We start from the raw sequence: 18,334 nt of genomic DNA on the forward strand, positions 1-18,334 counted from the left end.
TTCCATAAACTGCAGCAGAATTTTCTCTACCAAAGCTCACTTTAGGTAATATTATAAACTCTCCCAATTGTTTTCAGAAACAGTGGAAATCCAACAAACAGTGCCTTTTAACCACAGTGAGTGCTAGAGACCCAGCAGAAGTGGACTGTGGAACTAATGATTTAATGATCAAGTGTAACTGCTGGTGCAGTTCACAGGATGGTCAGCAGAGGGCAGCATTTGGCTTATAATTTAATCACAGGCTCCAGGCCCGTGGCTGGGGCTAAGACAATCTGCAGAGATAAACTAGCTTGACATTCATACATTTTATGTATATGTGTATTAATACAACATTCCAACAGTGTATCGTGACATCTGAAAGTTCTGGACCTGATAGTTTCAGATGGAGCGATATCCATGTCCTTTCAACATCCACCCAGTCATCCGGTTCTCTCAGAAAAGGTAACTTGTCACTTTGCCTACAGTCAGCCGGTGAAATCCTGGCGGCTGACCCCACATCTCAGGCCCAGAGGGTTCTAGGAGGTAAGGGATGAACTGATCCTTCCAATCCCTATGCTTGAGCAACCCAGGGCAACCCGAAGGCTCTCAGGGTTCCTGTAGGCTGCATGTGACCCTTCCACGCGGCCCTGCCAGGCGAACTGTTCCCTCTTTCTCTGACAGAGGTTTCATTCTGAAGTCCAGCATGGCCTGGAGCTTGCTATATAGACCCGTCTGGTCTCCACATGGCAATCCTTGCGTGTCACGCTCTGAAGGGCTGGGATTGTGATTGTGTGCCGTGTGACACCCCACTCTGAATTTCACGGCAGAAAGGGAGTCATTGATCCTGGGGGTGGTGTTGCTTGCATGAACACACGCTCCAGAAGGGGGCGTTCAGTTTAAATGCCACCTTCCTCTTCACTCTACCCCTTGGCTATCACACGCCTTTAACTCCTGGGTTTCTTGCCCCATGGATAAAAGCTCTAAAAGTTTATTCTTATAAAGTCCGTGAAATGGGGGGCTGGAGAGATGGCTCAGAGGTTAAGAGCACTGACTGCTCTTCCAGAGGTCCCGAGTTCAATTCCCAGCAACCACATGGTGGTTTGCAACCATCTGTAATGAGATCTGGTACCCTCTTCTGGCCTGCAGTCATATATGCTGTATACATAATAAATAAATAAACCTTTAAAAAAAATAATAAAGTCCGTGAAATGAAGCCGGACAATCCAGTCACTACAAACCTGACTCGCTTCATCTGCTTTCCTTCCCACGAGCAAAGCTTCCCCACCCAGCCCCCACCTCACCCCCTCCGCACTCCTTCTCATAATGTTCCTGTCCTTGTTTCTCAAATAAGGAACCAGTGTGGGGCAACGACTCCTCTTGGGGCAAGCCTAGGTTATCAGGGGGCAGCCTCAGACGGCCGCAGCATCGGCCCCGCACCTCTACCGCAGCAGAGTGTGCCAAGCTCAGCGGGGCAGGGCTGCAAGGAGAAGTTAACCCTTTGCAAAGAGAAGCTGGGGGTGGTAGCACTGGCTGGGAACGCCACGAAGTCACAGCATCATGATGCCAGCGCCTGAGGAGACCCAACAAAAAAATCAGTTTGTTAAACTCAGCTCTTGGGGTTTCGCAGCTCACGAGGCCACCCTGTTCGGTGGAGAGGGAGTTATTCCCAGAGCAGACGGGCCCCAGACCCCACCTCTATTTGACTGGGAGTAGCTATGAGTTCTCCACCCTTTAAATTTTTTTTAAATGTATTTTTAACTAAATGATTTTTTAGTTATGCGTATGGGTGTTTTGATGCCTGGTGACCATAGAGGCCAAAGGAAGGCATCATATTCCCCCTGGACCTGGAGTTAGAGATGGTTGTGAACCACCATGTGATGTGGGTGCCGGGAATCGAACTCCAGAACATCAATGAGTGCTCTTATCCACTGAACCATATCCCATGTGCCAAGTTCACTGCTTCTTCATTACATATATTCATTCATTCATTCATTCATTCATTCATTCGTGTGTATGGAGTGTGTTTGGCACATATGTGCCATGGCATGTGTATTGAGGTCAGAGGATGACTTTGGGGGGCCAGTTTTTTTTTCTTTTGACCATGTGGTTGCCAAGGATTGAATTCAGGTCATTGGGCTTGGTGATAAGCAAGTGCCTGGACCCGCTGAGCCATCTTGCTGGCCTGAGTTCTCTGCTTTTTGATGCACTTGTGAGCTTTGGGTTGACAAAAAGGCTTGAAAAACTATTCATCTACATCAACCGTTTTACTCTATAGGGGACCAAATGTAGGTCTGCCTAAGTCCACAGGGGCATTTGGTGCCTTTTATCAGGATGCTGATCCCCAGAAAGAAGGGGAGGGAAGAAGAGGGAGCTGAAGTGGGAATTGGGAACTGAGCTGTGTGACTTGCTTGCTCTATTTTGGGCTTGGCCTCCCAGGCCTGGAGACAACGTGCAAATTGGTTTCTGGCATGACCATGGCCGTGACCACAGGGAAAGTTCATGGGCTGCTGGGCTGGGGCCTGCGGCGGCGGCGGCCACTCTAACAGCTACAATCAGATAACTAAGGCTGGGCAGGCTGCAGGCTGGGACTCTATTACTGGCTATGATCTATGACACCAGGGCCTTCATTATTCTGGCAGCTCTGGCTATTTATATCCGAGGCCCAGGAGGCCTCCTGTGCTCTGGGTTTCTTCCAGTGATCCTGAACAATAGCCAGCCTTTTTGAGGCTATGGAGGGACCATGAACTTCTCCAGCATTATAGTCCTGCCTCTGGCAGCACAGCCTCTCTGTCCAGGACCCTTCTACACCCCATCGAGACTTAGATTGGAAAACGGCTCTGGTCTCTGACTGATCCTTAAAGAGTCTTGGTGTGAGAGACCGGGGAAAGCCAGACTCCAAGGCAGAAGATCCAGAAGTATCAAGAGAGACTCATTCTTGTATCTGAGGTGGAGAGACCCTTGGGCAGACGGCAAGGTCTAAACGTGTGATGTTTGTAGCTCTTCCCGCAAAGGGGATGAAAGCCCACAGCCAGCATCTCTGATCCCGGGGAAGCACTTACCTCCTCACCATTCTGGCCCAGCTCTACCTTGGGGGGGAACAGGGGGAGAGAGCAGGGCGGTCTCCTTCTGGCTGGTCTATTGGCTGGTGTCTAGAGGGAGAGCAACAGACGACACAGAGAAAAAGAGAGAGGGGGTGAATCAGGCAATAGAGAAGGAAAGGAAGGACTGGAAAGCGGTGTTAGGGGTGGTTAGAGATGTCTAGATGAGGAGAGAATGGAGGTGGAGCTGACCGTCTAGGGACCGTCCTCCTGCTGAATGGATCAGCGCTGGCCATGGTCACCTTTCCCTTTCTCCTCAGCAATGTTGTCCTCTCGCACTTAAGGTCCCCGACCTGAGCCAGCCTCTCAAGATGGCCTCCACAGTTCGCCTTTTTGGCTAGGAGGCAGAACTCGTCTCTGAGTTCAGTGCCATCTCCACTGTCTCTTAGAGCGTTTCCTCTGTCTAGATATCACGGTCGCTTTTATTTTTAGTTAAGAAAACCAAAGCGCAAAATCCTGTATGTAAGAGAGCAAGGCAGCTGAGCTGTCCCTGTCTGTGGGGCCGCGGCAGACCCTTTCCACCCGGGGGCTCTCCTTTTTATTTCTGTTGTTGCTGTTTGACAGAATCTCCTGTAGCCTGGGCCTAGCCTTGAAGTCCTCATGTCACTGGGGATGACCTTGAAGTCTTGGTCCTCCAGAGCTGAGATCCCAGGTGTGCAGCCCCATGCCCGCCATGCTCAGCTCACCTCCCATCTCCCCAACAGAGTTTCTCTGTGTGTAGCACTGGCTGTCCTGGAACTCGCTCTGTCGACCAGGCTGGCCTCGAACTCACAGAGATCCACCTGCCTCTGTCTCCCGAGTGCTGGGATTAAAGGTGTGAGCCACCACTGCCCGGCCTCAGCTCACTTCTAATGGGAGTGAGAACTGAGAAAATCTAGTTCAACTGTCCAAAGTCGTAACACTTTGAAAAAAAAAAAAGGCATTTTCTTTTTCAGTAGGATTCTTCTAGAATCTGCTGGTCCTACGTTCCTGGTTTCTTTTTGGAATGTGCTTCCACATTCTCAGTTCCAGATCTAATGCAGCCTTGCCTATCTCCTGCATCTTAGGCTAGAAGCAGGAGGCGGGCTGGACAGAGGGGTACCGCACCTGTCTGTGTCAGTGGATGCTCATGAGGAAAAGGAGTCCACACTTTGCCTGTTTCTCAGCCTTCCTCACCACAGTGGGAGCCTGACTCTGGTAGGGAAGGATTCTGCCCAGGCTCAAGCCAGTGGTGGCACATTCCTCACATTCAGAGGGACCCTCTCTGGCTTCTCTTCCTAATTTGGTCATTGCCAAGACTCCTCCTGCCCTCTTTCTTCTCAGGGCCTGACAGGCTTCCCCTTCCTCTAGTCGCCTCCCGGAAGAGGACGCACCAAGTCTCCAGACTCACCTCCCTGGCTACAGCTGCTTGCTCCCGAAACCGCCCAGCCAGCTGAGCCACGGAAGGCTGTGCTGAGCTGTCCACGTTGGAGTTAGTCTCTGCGGCTCTTTCCTGGCAAACAAAAGAGAGGCACACGTTAATCAGCAAGTGTACACTCTGCTCTTCAAAGGGTCCCATGGGGTGCCACGAAAGGCACCTGTTTTGTGGTTCCATCAGGAATTCTGGGATGAGATATTTTTAACAGTATTTTGCAACTGGCTCCCATATTCAAGATTAAAAACAACAACAACTACACACACACACACACACACACACACACACACACACACACACACACTATTCAGTCATCTACATTTAGTGAGTAGCTACAATGTACTGGGGTTCTGGATGTACCCTTGGAGACAAATAAAATAAGGCCTTGTCCTAGACAGGATCAGGGATTGGAGGCAGTCAGGGCAGGGTTTCTCACTCTGCAAAGACCCGCCAGACATGGGAAGTGTCAACAATAGTCTGCAAACCTCTGTCCCCTGTTTAATGACTCTGAAAAACGGGGGTACAGTGGGGTGGCAAAATGCATTTGGAGCTAGAGCCTCTGTAGGAAACAGAGAGAGCATTTGCCCTTTCTAGAATTTTCACACCCAAATGTGTATGACTTTGTTTTCCCTACTTGACTAATGCCTTGGGTGACAGTGACCATTTATTAAATTAATGAATGAGAGGCAGGAGCAGACTGGCTGAGAAGGGGGCCCCTGGGACTCAGAGACCTGCTCCACCTCTCTCACATTGTTTCAGTGGTCTAGCCTCAACAGGGGTGGTCCAGCTTGGGCAGGGGTGGTCCAGCTTGGGCAGGGGTGGTCCAGCCTCGGCAGGGGTGGTCCAGCCTCGGCAGGGGTGGTGCCAGCGTCTCTCCTTAGGCCACTCTGAGTTTGCTGACTGACTGTTTAATGGCTGCAGGGGTGGGGGGTAGGGGCACGAGCAGCAGGGCTGTTGTTATTATGACTGGCCATGGGTCTAGCCTTCAGTCCTGGACATTAGTTTATTGATGTTTTAGGCCAAGATGCCTAGAGGGCATAGTCCATCCCATGTGCCCCTTGTCACCATGACACAGGGTGAGTTACTGACCCTGGACATGGCACCTCACTTCTGCTACATACACGTGGTCTACATAATAACCTGGTTTTGGATTTACTTTCTCTCTCTGATACAGGGTCTTGTTCTGTAAACTAAGATGACCTTGACCTCATGACCTTCCTACCTTTTCTTTTCCGAGTGTTGGAATTATAGGTGAGCACCACCATACCTAGCTCCTTCTGTTTTTGCTTTTTAAAGTGTGTGTGTGTGTGTGTGTGTGTGTGTGTGTGTGTGTGTGTGTGTGTGTGTGTAGGACAGAAGACAACTTTCGGAACTGCAAGCTGGACCCATAGCCAGTCATAATAACAACAACCCTGTTCCTTGTCCCTCCCCAGCCACCCCCCCACTGCCATTAAACAGTCAGTCACCAAACTCAGATAGCCCCAAGGAGAGACACTGGTGCCGGCCCTGCCCAGGCTCACACCGGTGCCGGCCCCGCCCAGGCTCACACCAGAGGGGCTAAGCAAGTCTCTGGTTGAGTTCCTGCAGACCCCTTATCCTGTCTGCTGCCTGGGGGAGACAGTGGCTCCCAGGAATTGAACTCAGGTTGTCAGGCTTGGCGGCAAACACCTTCGCCTGTTGAGGCATCTTGCTGGCCCCACCTCTTGGCTTTTTGGTGGTCTTATGTGCTCAATCCTAGAGCTATTAGGCTTTTGCTTTTTTTTTTTTTTTTAAATCACCATGATGGTGATATTTCTTAACACAGGCAGAGAACCTCATCTCCCTCCCTTTGTCTTGGAAGGACTTGGGTAGCGGTTTGAGAAACTCCATCTCTGCCTCCCCACGGGTATCATGGCGTCGGAGATGGATGGGGCCTCACTCCAGCAGTAAGCATGCATCTCTATGCCACTTAGACCCCTGTGCACAGACACTTCCACGTCCTTTTGGTACTAAGTGGTTTTTTTTTTTTTTTTTTTTTTTTTTTTTTTTTTTTTTTTACTTGGTCCCTGCTACCTCCTGGCAACCAAGGGGAGTAGACATAGATAACTGGAAAGGAAATTTGTGCAGAGCCTCAGACCTCCTGACGTGAAAGGCTGTTCTAGGACCAAAGTCAGGTACTTACGCTCATCCCCACTCCAGTCTAAACACTAACGCTGATTTCAAGGAGGACTTCAAATGATTCACCTCTATTCAAGATGCCCAATTTCCCGAAAGTTTCTGGGAAAGCCCTGGAAGCCTGGAGCCCATCCGAAGAGGCTGTTGGATGGGCTCAGGACTGGTCCATGTCTGATCCTCCCACTGGCCATATCAGTTGTGGTCAGAGACCCGTACTTCAATGTCCGGGAGCATCAGAAAGGCTTTAGGGACAGAGTGTGGTGACTCGAGCTGCCCTTGGCAAAGATGAGGGGTGGATTGGTTTGTCCATCTGTCTAGCTTCCTGCTCCACACCAGCGTGGCCTCTGTCCACTGCTATTTATTACTCCAGTCCTGCTGACGGCGCAACCTACCTCAGCTTTCAGGCGCTGAAGGCTGGTGGTGCAGGAAGAGACATTCCAGTTAAAAATAGAGCCACGGGGCAGGGTGTGTGTGTGTGTGTGTGTGTGTGTGTGTGTGTGTGTGTGTGTGTGTGTCCAAAAACACCGGAACTTCCCCATCTCAAAACTGTGTTTGCCAAGGGCCTCGGCAGCAGGGGAAGGTGAGGCTTCTGGAAGCACTTAGGGCTTACAGGTTGGGTGAAAGGGAAAGTTCTGGTACAGAGTTTATTTCCTGAAGTCCCCTAGGCTAATGAATTCTCTTTAACTGACAAGGCTTCTCACCCCCACTCATCTCCAGAACACCTCCTTTCCTAAATTTCGGAATACTGACATGTGACTGCTGTACACACTGAAGCCCAGAGACACACAGTTAGCCAAGGGCACACCGGAGAAACCAAATGGGACTCGCCATGGAATAGCTTGACCCTGACACCCAGCGGGGGGCCACGAGTTAAGTAATATGTCCCGGGAGCGCGCTTGAAGAACTGTGAAGGGCTATTATGTAAGCACCAAAATGATCATCAGCCACTGAGCTGCACAGGGGCAGTGGAAGGAGGCAGCGTGGTCTCCAGGCTGGTGGCTCAGCCCACGTGACGCTTGGCCGCCATCTTGTATGACGCTCCGAGCCACAAAGCTCCAACAGTGGGTGCAACAACGTGCAAGTCCATCCCAGGCTGGGGACCCCACTGGGCTCTGAGGATATTAGTAAGGCCACACTCTCACTGTCTCCTGTACTGTACCCCATCCTCATCAGGTCTTCTGTAAATCAAGCTACCTCTTAAGCACACTGTGTAGCTGAGGATGATCTTCAGCTTTTTTGTTTGTTTGCTTTTGAGACAGCGTTTCTCTGGTGTAGCCCTGGCTGTCTTGGAACTTGCTTTTTGTAGACCAGCTGGCCTTGAACTCACAGAGATCCTCCTGTCTCTGCCTCCTGAGTGCTGGGACTAAAGGCGTGCGCCACCACGCCTGGCGATCTTGAACTTTTGATCTCTTTGCTTCCTCTCTCTAAGTGTTGAGATTACATACCTCGACCACAATGCCCAGTCTTATGTGGCACTGGGAACCGAACCCAGGGTTTTGTGCATGCTAGGCAAGCGCTCTACCAACTAAGCGCCATCCGTAACCTATGTATTCTTGGTTCTAAGAAAGACCTCAGCCTGGCGGTGGTGGTGCACACCTTTAATCCCAACACTGGGGAGGCAGAGACAGGCGGATCTCTGTGAGTCTGAGGCCAGCCTGGTCTACAGAGTGAGTTCCAAGACAGCCAAGGCTACATAGGGCAACCCTGTCTTGAAACAAAACAAAACAAAACACAAAAACAAAGAATGACTTCAGCATCTCTACCTTCTAGGCATCCCCAAGACCCTCAGGCTCCCTGGATAAATATCTTTTTTTCCTGGTTCTTAAAGTACTTAGCACGGGGCATGAAGTGTAGAATGTGCTCACCCAGGCCTCGTTCCTTTGTCTCTCTCATTCAGCCTGTCTGCCAGTGTAGGACCCGGACCCCTGCTCCTACAGCCCCTGACACCCTCCACTCACCCAGTGGACCACACCTGGCTGCAGGCCCAGCCTCCACATCATCCTTCTGGGCCTGGATCTTGCTCACTACACCCTTCCTGCCACCAAGCCAGTCTGGCTCTGCCAGCTACCTTTGAGACCACAGTTGCAAAAGTGTCTGACTCTGCCGAGGCCAGGAAAAAAATCACCTGTGGTGTGTTCTTTCCGTGTCTGTGGGGTTTTCTGAGTGAGAACTGAGGAGCTTATGTCTAGACTGTGTGGAACTTCCTGGACGATGTTGCCATGCTGAGTAAATACAGTTTGGAGGCTGCTGACCATCCACACAGTAGAGCCTTTGTGTATGGTCCAGAAGGGCTGCTACCTCTCTGGCTCTGCCCTGCTCTCCACCCTCCTCGCTGTTCCAAAATCGAAGTGACTAACAGTCTCTGGACCACAGTGTAGGGGAACAAGGGATGCTGAGAAGCCTCATTGTGCCCAGCAATGAGAGGTCTGTGCCTGAGGGTGAGGGATCTTTTGCTCTTAGCCAATAAGGAGGTTCCTTGCTCACTCGAACAGTGAACCCAGAGCCTCAAAGGCATGAGATGCTAGCTTTTTTGGTCCTCCAGAGAGGAAAAGGATCTTAAGACAGGGCTATCTCCTAGGAAGAGTTTCCATCCCTTTCAAAGCTCTTCAGCATCACTTGGGAAGGATCAGGGTAGCATCTTGGGTGTTCTCTTTGTTCCTAATGCTTCTGTCTATCCCAGTGTTCCCTCATTGCCATCCTAGGATGATGGAGAGGTTACTGGACCAGACGAGGCAGGTCCATTTATCCTACCTGTCTCTATGAGCACTGTTCTTAGAGCAGTGAGACCTTGTCTGATTTTTACCTCTTCTAGAGGAGAACAGTGAAACCCACTCTGCAGAGTAACTTTCTGTTAAGTGAGTTAGCGATGGTATGGGAACCACCTTGGTTCTAGAGAGCCAGCTTTCCCCAGATCTCAGGCCCCACAAACCCTACCCCTTCACCGGAGGGTGTGTCTCCATCTCCTCTCCTCACAGATCCTGTTCTAGGCTCTAAGTGTAACAGTGAACAAGGCAGAATTGTTGCCCTTCCAGAATTTCTATTCCTGTGAGGGAAAGCACCAACGGAGATGCAGACAGATCATCCACAAGGTGGTATGGGATTGTTACGGGATATGACAGAGGCAAAGGAGGTCATCCTTTCTATGAGGGTGTGGAGAGATCTCTCTGAGAAAGGAGTATCGCGGTTAAATCCCAGGCAGGGAAAAGACAGGGAGGGGAGGTGTTCTGAGCAGAATCCCAAACAGGAACAGGATGAGGAAGAGCAGAGATAAACGAGGCAGGGACTGGAGTTGGGTGGGGAGGTAAAGGATAGGTCAGAGTTAGTGTGGGACCGGCCCCCTCGGATACATTATCACAAGCAGTTGGTGTTCCATTCTGGGTGAGTGGTGACATCAAGGGGCTGCAGGCAGAAGATGGATGAGAACGGGACCGGGACCAAAGGCAGGTGCTAGCCCGGCCTGATCTAGCTAGCAGGCGGCAGTGGAGCGGACCAGACGTGCAGCCGGGGGATGGGGAGAAAAGAGAGTTTGAAGGTAAAACTGCTGGCATTAGTGATGAAGCATGTGTAGGTGTGAAGGACACAGCAAAATCAAAAATGGTGTCTGGACTTTTGGGATGGACAATGGGACACCTGACTGGGTTGGGGAAGGAACAGTGGCTGGGGCCTGTGGGGAGGGAATGGCACTCTCTTGGTCATGGAAGTTTGAGATGTCTCACAGGCATCCTAGCTGAGACACGGTAGAGAGAGTTGAATACACACCTGAGTCCAGAGACCGGAGGCGGAAACAAAGCCAGGCACACGAGGGTGCCCAGGTAGGGATGGCAGTGGAAGTCACAAGGTTGGATCAAATCAGAGGAAACACAGACCAGGGGAGGACAGAGATGAAAGGCTGAACTCTGCCCCATCTTCTCTGCCTTTATCCGTGGAGGTGGACCACCCCTGGTGCTCCAGGGGAGACACTGAGTGTGGATTGCAGATGGGGTGGAACAGTGCCACAAGGTTCCCTGACTGAAGTGAATAGGGGGACAAGAAACCCCACAAGTTCCACATGAATTACATGTGGTGTCCCTCATCCCTCTCGGAGGTTCATTCATCCATTCTCCCTTGAGCATCTCCAGATGCTGTCAAATGCATTGTGGGAACAAGTGATGCCTTCAAGCTGTGAACAGACTGTTCCACAAGAAAATAGAAGGTGGAGGTGAGCAACAACAGCAAATACTTGAGATAGAAGAATAGAAACGGCCACGTGAGAACAAACACTTCTTTCACACAGACCAAAAAAGTCCCAAACATCTCCAAGCTACCCACTTGTAGGATTTGAGGACCTGAAAATGGAAGTTCCTTGGCCTCTGCAACTCCCTTCGAGGGAAAACCCACGTCAAATGCTCAACCCACCAAAGGAGCCCCAGGCATTGGCAAGGGGTGAGTCCTCCTTTGGGTCTCTCTGGGCTTTCCACTTCATCTGGGACTTGGTATTACAGCCCAGTGACCCCAGCAGGGTGACTATGGGACACAGTCCGGGTGCCTAGGGCAGGAGCCCTGGGGAGTCCTCTAGGTGGGGACCAGCAGGTATAACAGCAGGAACAGAAGCAGGGTTAGAGTTTGGGTGAACGCCCCGGTAACCTTGGTGGGTAACAGAGGAAACAGGGATGTCCACGACAGTGCTTGGAGTTTAGCAATGTAATCTGGGAGATACGTTTTCTGAAAAACCTGTGAGCCGTGGCACAATACAAGGAAAGAAACTATTTAGGCTTAGAAAGGGACAGGGACAATAGATGAGAACAATAGATCCAGAGTCAGGCACGGGGCTTCTGGCTGCATTGGATGCGTGGAGGGTAGGGGCCTCTGCTGCATGGGTCTACAAGACCCATGTGTTCGAGGCTTGTTTTCCATCCTGCTCTTGAGAGGGGGTGAAACCTTTGAGAAGTTGGGTCTCGTGTTAGGGCATTAAGTCACTGGGGACACACCCTAGCAGGGTATATTTCGACCCTGACCTCCCCTCTCCCTTTGTATCCTAGCTGCCACGAAGTGAGCAAGTCTCCTCCACTGTCCACTCCCCTTATGATGTAATATGCTACCACAGGCCCAAAGCAGCAAGACCGGCTGGCCCTGGAAACCTCCGAAGCCACACACCTGAACAAAGCTTTCCTACTTTAAAGTTGATTTCACTTGGGTGTTTGTGAGCACAGCAATGGAAAGCTGACCAAACAGCACCTCACTGAGCCTCGCTTTCCTGTTTTGTAAGTGAGGTTATTGATACCCATCAGCCTTTGCTTCCACACAATTTGCAACGCATGTCCTGGTGTTTGGTGGCCGCACCCTCCTCCTCTTACAGATGGCAAGAAGCAGACTAACAGCCACGGAGCCCCTACTTGACTGGGGAATGAGTCTTGTGTTCCAGGCAGGGTTCACTGACCACGCTCTGGGTGGGTGCAGGCCAGGCTTCAGATTGATGGGGCCCAAATGCTAGCCCCCGCATTTCCTGTTCTGAGGGCCTACATGTTAACCACAGGGAACGAGGGAAGTCCTGAGCCAGTGGAGTCCTGAGTGAGTGTGTACTGTTTGACGTGAGCTGGTCATGTCAAGGATCAAGGCCTCTGACTCACAGGGAATTGGCGGAGCCTTTCCCATTTGGGTCAGGCTCGGATTGGGCAAGGCTTACTTCTGGCCCCATGTGAGTGTTTAGGAAGGAGTGATCAGTGTGAGCAAAAACTACAACTGCAGCTCCCTCATCCTGGAAGTTGAGCTGGAGACGCTCGCTCCTCTGCAAACACATCCTACTGAGACTAGCTACCCCTCCCCCAACCCCGCCCAACCCTGATAACAAGCATGCTGATGCTCTCTAAGGTTTGTAGCGGTAGTTGGTACCGTTCCATCAGAGTCTGCACAGCCCACCTGTCCCCAGCTTTCCTGGGCATGTGTCTATCCTTTCTGCACTCCCTCCATACCCGTGGTCAGGTCAAGTTCCAGCCACATGGGATGCAGTGGTTACCAAACTTTGTGTCCCAGGTTCCCATCTGTAAAGCGGGAATTATTATGATAGTACTATGTTACAGAGCCATCAGTAAGACCTAATGAGTTATGCATGTAAAATGCTTAGAAAAGGGCTTGTCATGGGAAGGGTTCAATGACTGTTCCCTGTTGTTGTTGGTTATGAGGCTAGCAGCTTGCCTGAATGGGCTAAGGAAGGCTCAGAGTTAGGCCTAGTCTTCTCTCTCTCTCTCTCTCTCTCTCTCTCTCTCTCTCTCTCTCTCTCTCTCTCTCTCTCTCCCTCTCTCTCTTTTTTTTTGGTTTTTCGAGACAGGGTTTCTCTGTGTAGCTTTGCGCTTTTTCTTGGAACTCACTTGGTAGCCCAGGCTGGCCTCGAACTCACAGAGATCGGCCTGGCTCTGCCTCCCGAGTGCTGGGATTAAAGGCGTGCGCCACCACCGCCCGGCGCCTAGTCTTCTCTTACTCTTCTGTTCCCTCTGCAGTACCGAAGGCCCAGCTGACTAAAGACACCACATTCTTCCCTTAAGAGTGGGACATCCTGTGCCAACCACTATGATGGGCGACTTTATCACCAAGGTGGGTGCGTAGCAGGTACTCTTACTTCATCCTTTACTCATTTACCATCCCCAGGACCATTTCACAGGAACTGTGAGCACACGTCCTAGCTATGGGATCCCTACGGCAATCAAAGCACTTGAGTGAAAATAGCAGCTTCCTGTCCACTGGCCAATGAATGGAGCAGTAGAAGGCAGCACACTCACGCAGTGGAATGATCTCCACCTACAGAGGGAATGAAAAGCAGGGGCTCAGGAGACGGCTCAGCAAGTAAAAGGCTTGTAGAATAACCCCGGTAACCTCCGCAGAGAGCTGGCTCTCCAGGCTGCCCTCTGACCTTCGCACGCACCCCACGGCACACACGCAGCCCCTTCTATCACACACAGCGATAATCTTTAGAAAGGAGAATGAAATATTGATACATGTGGAACGCAGATAACTACAGTAAACATTACACTAACCAGAAGGCAGCCCTAAATACCTCTTATCATTTGATTGTATTTGTATGGAACGTCCAGAGCAGGCACATCTGTAAAGACGGAAGCAGATTAGTGGTTGCCCGGAGTGGGTGGGGGGACAGAAGCGGGGTGATGGCTATAGAGGCGGGCTTCTTCTTTTGGAGATGATTAAAGAAAATGCTCTGATATTGACTGATGATGGCTGTACACATCTGCAGATACAATACGAATTGTTTCATTGCGCTCCCCTCCCCCACATTTTGAGACAGGGTCTTACTCTGTAGCACAGGCTGATATCAAACTTACAGCTATCCTCCTGCCTCAGCCTCCCAAGTGCTGGGATTATAGGCATGAGCCAACACGCCAATTCTAATTGCCTGTAATAGTCACTTATTTATTTATTGGTTTTTCGAGACAGGTTTCTCTCTGTAACAGCTCTGGCTGTCCTGGGACTCACTCTGTAGACCAGGCTGGCCTCGGACTCACAGAGATCCACCTGTTTCTGCCTCAAAGGTGCTGGGATTAAAGGTGTGCACCACCACGCCCAGCACCCATTGATTTTTAACATTTACTTATTTACTAAGTGTGTGTGTGTGTGTGTGTGTGTGTGTGTGTGTGTGTGTGTGTGTATCTGTGCACTCACACTCAGGTGCCACAGTGTGCATGTTGGAGATTAGAGTCATTTCTTTCTTCCCATTAAGTGGGTCCCGGGACTTGAACTCCAGTTGTCGGGCCTGGAGACCTCTCCCCTAGCCATCCTGCCAGCACTGTTTACTTTAAATCCACGGAGTTTACAGCGTGTTAATTAGCTCTCAATCACGTTATTACTTTAAAAGATAGCAAATCCTTCACACCCAGCCTAAGGGGCCTATTGACTGGAGATAGAGACGGTGATGGAGAGAAAACTGACTTTGTTTCCATAGTCCTGACCTCTTCCCTGCGTTGTACATGCTCCATGTATAGGATCTTCCTGTTCCCAGCCTGCCTTGTACTGCTGACACATCTGAGGAGTTTCTTCCAGTCACCTGCTGGGGGAAGGAGCCATGAGATGATTATAAAATAGGAATCCAACCCTAGGGGTCTTCAAGGACAGAATCGGTTTGCTGCAAGGATCAGCAGAGGGCTTTTGTCCTCAGCCCCTCAGGGACCGAGGGGTGGGGCAGCAGCTGTGTACCCAATCGTGGTGAAGGATGGGGATTACAGGGTAAAATTCACGGTATTGGAGCTCGAAGGGCTTCCGGTCTACCTGAAGGCCTGGTTGGTGATAACAAGTATCATGATGAGAAGGGCCACTCTGTGCTGGGTGGACTCACCACCCTATTCAAGAGCAGGGGGAGGGGGGCATCAGGGACAACCTCACAGAGGAAGTGATGAGCATGTCCCAGCTGTCACAGCCAGCGCTTATGATGAGTTTCCTGGGTAACAGGCTCAGTCCTCTAGTGCCCACTCAGTGCATGGGTAGTGCTAAGTGAAATCTGTCATATAAACATGGGTTACGGAACACAGTTCGCTCCTTAGGCTGATGTGGGCTGAAATGTTAAAGGATCTGCTGTTTGGTCTCGAGGCAGACGCTGCAACCATGGCCGGTTCTTCCTTTTTGTTTGGAAGATGTCTTTTTGTTGTTTAAATTGTGTGTGTGCCTGTAAGTGGCAGAGGCCAGAAGAGTGTGCTGGGTCCTCCCACAACTGGAGGTATAGGCAGTTCTGAGTCACTCAATGTAGGTATTGAGAGCCAAACTTGGGTCTTCCCCAAGAGTCGTATGCACTCATTTATTTGTTTGTCTTTTGAGACAGCATTTCTCTGTGCAGCACTGGCTGTCCTGGGCCTCGCTCTGTGGACCAGGTTGGCCTCAAACTCGATATCTACCTGCCTCTGCCTGGGATTAAAGGTGTGTGCCACCATGCAGGGCTGCTGTATGTCCTCTTAATCCCATGATGCTGGATATTTTGATTCATCTTGGGGCTGTTGGGCAACTGGAGGGAATTTGCTCTCACTCTTGGAAGGCAGGACCACTAAACAGATATATGTGTTGTCCTTGTCTCCTCCTGGCCTCATCCATCTCTCTGGTTTTGACCACTTCTGTTACTTTATATGTGTCTTCCTTCCATCTACTACAGGGAGCTCTTGGAGGCCTGCCATCAAGTAAACTAGCTGAGGATAGCCTCCGGGCTATCCTCCTTTCTAGGACATCCTTATTTCTTGCGGGACTTCTTCTTTCCAGGTAACTCTGGCCAAGTCACATGAGCTCCTGAGGCCTCAGCCTCTGCATCTATGACATCAGAATGACCCCTGGCTTGCCTTGTACACTAGGTGGCCACAAGACTTTGAGGACACAGAGAATGGAGGAGCACATTGGAGGAAGAGCCCAGCTGGACAGGATGAGGGCAGCCTGCCCCTCTGGGAGCAAGTACTGAAGTACAACAAACAGGCCGGCCACCATGAGAGACAGAATGATGTCCCCCGGCCCCACCCAATGTGTCCACACCCTAGTCCCTGGAAGCTGTCACTGCGTAAGGTCACATGGTAAATGGCAGGTGAAGCAGCTGGTGGAAATAAAGTCGCCTATCAGCCGATCTTAAAGCAGGGGACACGTTCTGTATGGCCTGGGGGCATCCTGTGTAACCACATGACCCCTGAAGGAGAGAGGACAGCAGAGGGGAAGCCAGAGTCGGGGACCGGAGCTGAGTCTCCTTCCACCTGCCGTGGCCGACTTTGACCGTGAAGGGAAGGGCCACAAGTCCACAAAGGCAGGCAGCCTTTGGACACTGAAAAAGACAAGAGAATGGCTTCTCTCCTTGTGTCTCCAGACTGACTTCAGTTATTAAGACCCCTTTTGACCTTTTGACCTCCCAAACAATAGATGCCTGAGTTGGTGAGCACTGACTGCGGGCAGCCAGTTGGTTGTCCAGATCTCCACAAACACCCTTTGTTTGCTGAGCCCTAGGAGAATGCAGGTGCTAAGAGAAGGCCCTGCTTTTTAACTGGATGCAGCCCTGTTAGTGTGCTCGCGCGAAGACTAGAGTTCAAGCCCCAGCACTTCCTAAACTGGGCATGGTGGTGCACACTTGTAAAGCCAGCTCTTGGGAGGTAGAGGCAGGAGGATCAGAAGTTCAAGGTCATCATCAGCCATGTTGCAAGTTTAAGGTTAGCCTGGACTATGTGAGACCTTGTCTCAGAGAGAGGGGAATGAGGAACACATACACACACAGAGAAAGAGGAGGGAGAGAGAGAGAGAGAGAGAGAGAGAGAGAGAGAGAGAGAGAGAGAGAGAGAGAGAGAGAAGAGAGAGAGAGAGAGAGAGAGAGCGAGCAGATGGACCAATAGAAAGGAATAGCAGCGCGTGAATGCACAGTCCGTGAGGTCATGCCATGAACACAGTAGGATGGTTTAGCCTGATAGATGGAGACCGAAAGGGAAGGGGCTGGTCACCACCCATGTAGAGGAGGCCAGGAAGGGGAGGAGAAGGCAAAGAGAGAAGCATCTAGCTGAGGGTGCTGTGAGGACACAGTGGGGGGAATACCCAGCAGATGCTCCTGATTTGCCTAGAGGTATCCCCACTGGCGATGGGAGGGGGAAGGGGAGAAGGGAGGTGCAGGGCAGAGTCAAGGGGCTTCTGGGTAGACAAGCGTGTTGCTGACAAAGAGAAGAGGCCCAGGGGTCCAGGCAGGGCTGAGGAAAAAGGAGGAGGCAGCACTCAGGAGGAGGAGCGTTCAGGAAGGGTGAGATGGAGCACACAGACCCAGCCACACCAGCGTGGGATTGAGGGAGTCAGGCTCGGGGGCTGAATCTTGGCTTCTCCTACAAGGTGACAGCAGAGACTTCCTTCAGGTGGGAATGAAGAATCACAGACCATAGTCAGCCGAGGACAGCTAGAGTCTGACTCAAAGCTACTTAAGACATCATGCGGGGTTGTGTTTTGTTTTGAACTCACTTGCACAGTTCTTGACTGTGAACTTTGTAGACGACGGCGACATCACGTCCCAGAGTCGAAAGGTCGGAAGGTCAGATGCACCTGACTTCTCGACAATTCATTCACCTTTCATCAACAAGTGAACACACAATCTGTCTCTTTCCAAGCTCTGTTCAGAACCACCTAGCTCTGTGCTGTGCTCACCCTACTGATACACTTTGACCTTCTGGAGAGTCCCTCCTGCTGTAAGCCTCAGGTTTTCTGGCAGCCACCCAGAGAGACCCACAGAAACCCTTCTCTAGGAACCACAGTGGTGACAGTGTATGTGTATCTGAGGCCTGTGACATTTGTCCGGCAGGCCACAGCAGAAGGTGAAGACTGCCTTCTAAGATTAGAACAAATTTCCCAAGGACCAGGCCTGTCTGCCTGTCAGCTGCTGCCTCTCCTGTTACAGCGGCGTTCTCCTGGCTCTCTTCGGGCTGGAGCCAGCACAACCAGGAGTGGGAGTTTTATTCGGGCAGACTCAGGATGTCCCAGGCTTGGGGTGCCCACAGGAGTGTGTGTGGCTGAGCCCCGGAGTCCCTACTGTTGAGAACCTCACAAGGATGGGTCGGGGAGAGGACTCTCCCTTAAGATCGCTTCCATCTGAGTTGGGACCTCATAGGTCATAGGCAGCAGAACCCATTGGTAATTCCAGTAGCTACAGTGCCCCGAGCACCTTCCCAGTGCCAGCCCATCTACGGACGCGGCTCCACAGACCTTATGCAACACAATAGCTTCTGTTGATGAGAGGGAG

The 18,334-nt window shown here is 51.2% G+C and overlaps 1 protein-coding gene and 1 long non-coding RNA gene across 10 annotated transcripts in view; one reads left to right on the top strand and one right to left on the bottom strand.

Annotated features, from left to right (window-relative positions):
• Positions 1-18,334, bottom strand: part of Rcsd1 (RCSD domain containing 1) — a 62,086-nt gene that overhangs the window by 11,001 nt on the left and 32,751 nt on the right. The window contains exons 1-4 of one of the 9 annotated variants that reach the window (XM_042258505.2): positions 14,875-15,012; positions 14,539-14,653; positions 4,447-4,548; positions 3,039-3,128 (exon numbers count right to left, since the gene is read on the bottom strand). In XM_042258505.2, the coding sequence (XP_042114439.1) occupies positions 3,039-3,128; positions 4,447-4,548; positions 14,539-14,631 (285 nt within the window). In that variant the 5' untranslated portion in view covers positions 14,632-14,653; positions 14,875-15,012. Of the gene's footprint in view, positions 1-3,038; positions 3,129-4,446; positions 4,549-14,538; positions 14,657-14,874; positions 15,013-18,334 lie in introns of those variants that run through there. The other 8 variants (XM_042258507.2, XM_042258504.2, XM_042258506.2 and 5 more) reach the window with 8 other exon arrangements.
• LOC121821332 (uncharacterized) lies at positions 10,005-13,984 on the top strand. Its single transcript, XR_013043376.1, has 4 exons — positions 10,005-10,156; positions 10,743-11,046; positions 11,643-11,864; positions 13,098-13,984. It is a non-coding gene; the product is annotated as an uncharacterized LOC121821332 (long non-coding RNA).

This window comes from Peromyscus maniculatus, chromosome 11 (assembly GCF_049852395.1).
Source record: "Peromyscus maniculatus bairdii isolate BWxNUB_F1_BW_parent chromosome 11, HU_Pman_BW_mat_3.1, whole genome shotgun sequence".
Classification (NCBI taxonomy): domain Eukaryota; kingdom Metazoa; phylum Chordata; class Mammalia; order Rodentia; family Cricetidae; genus Peromyscus; species Peromyscus maniculatus.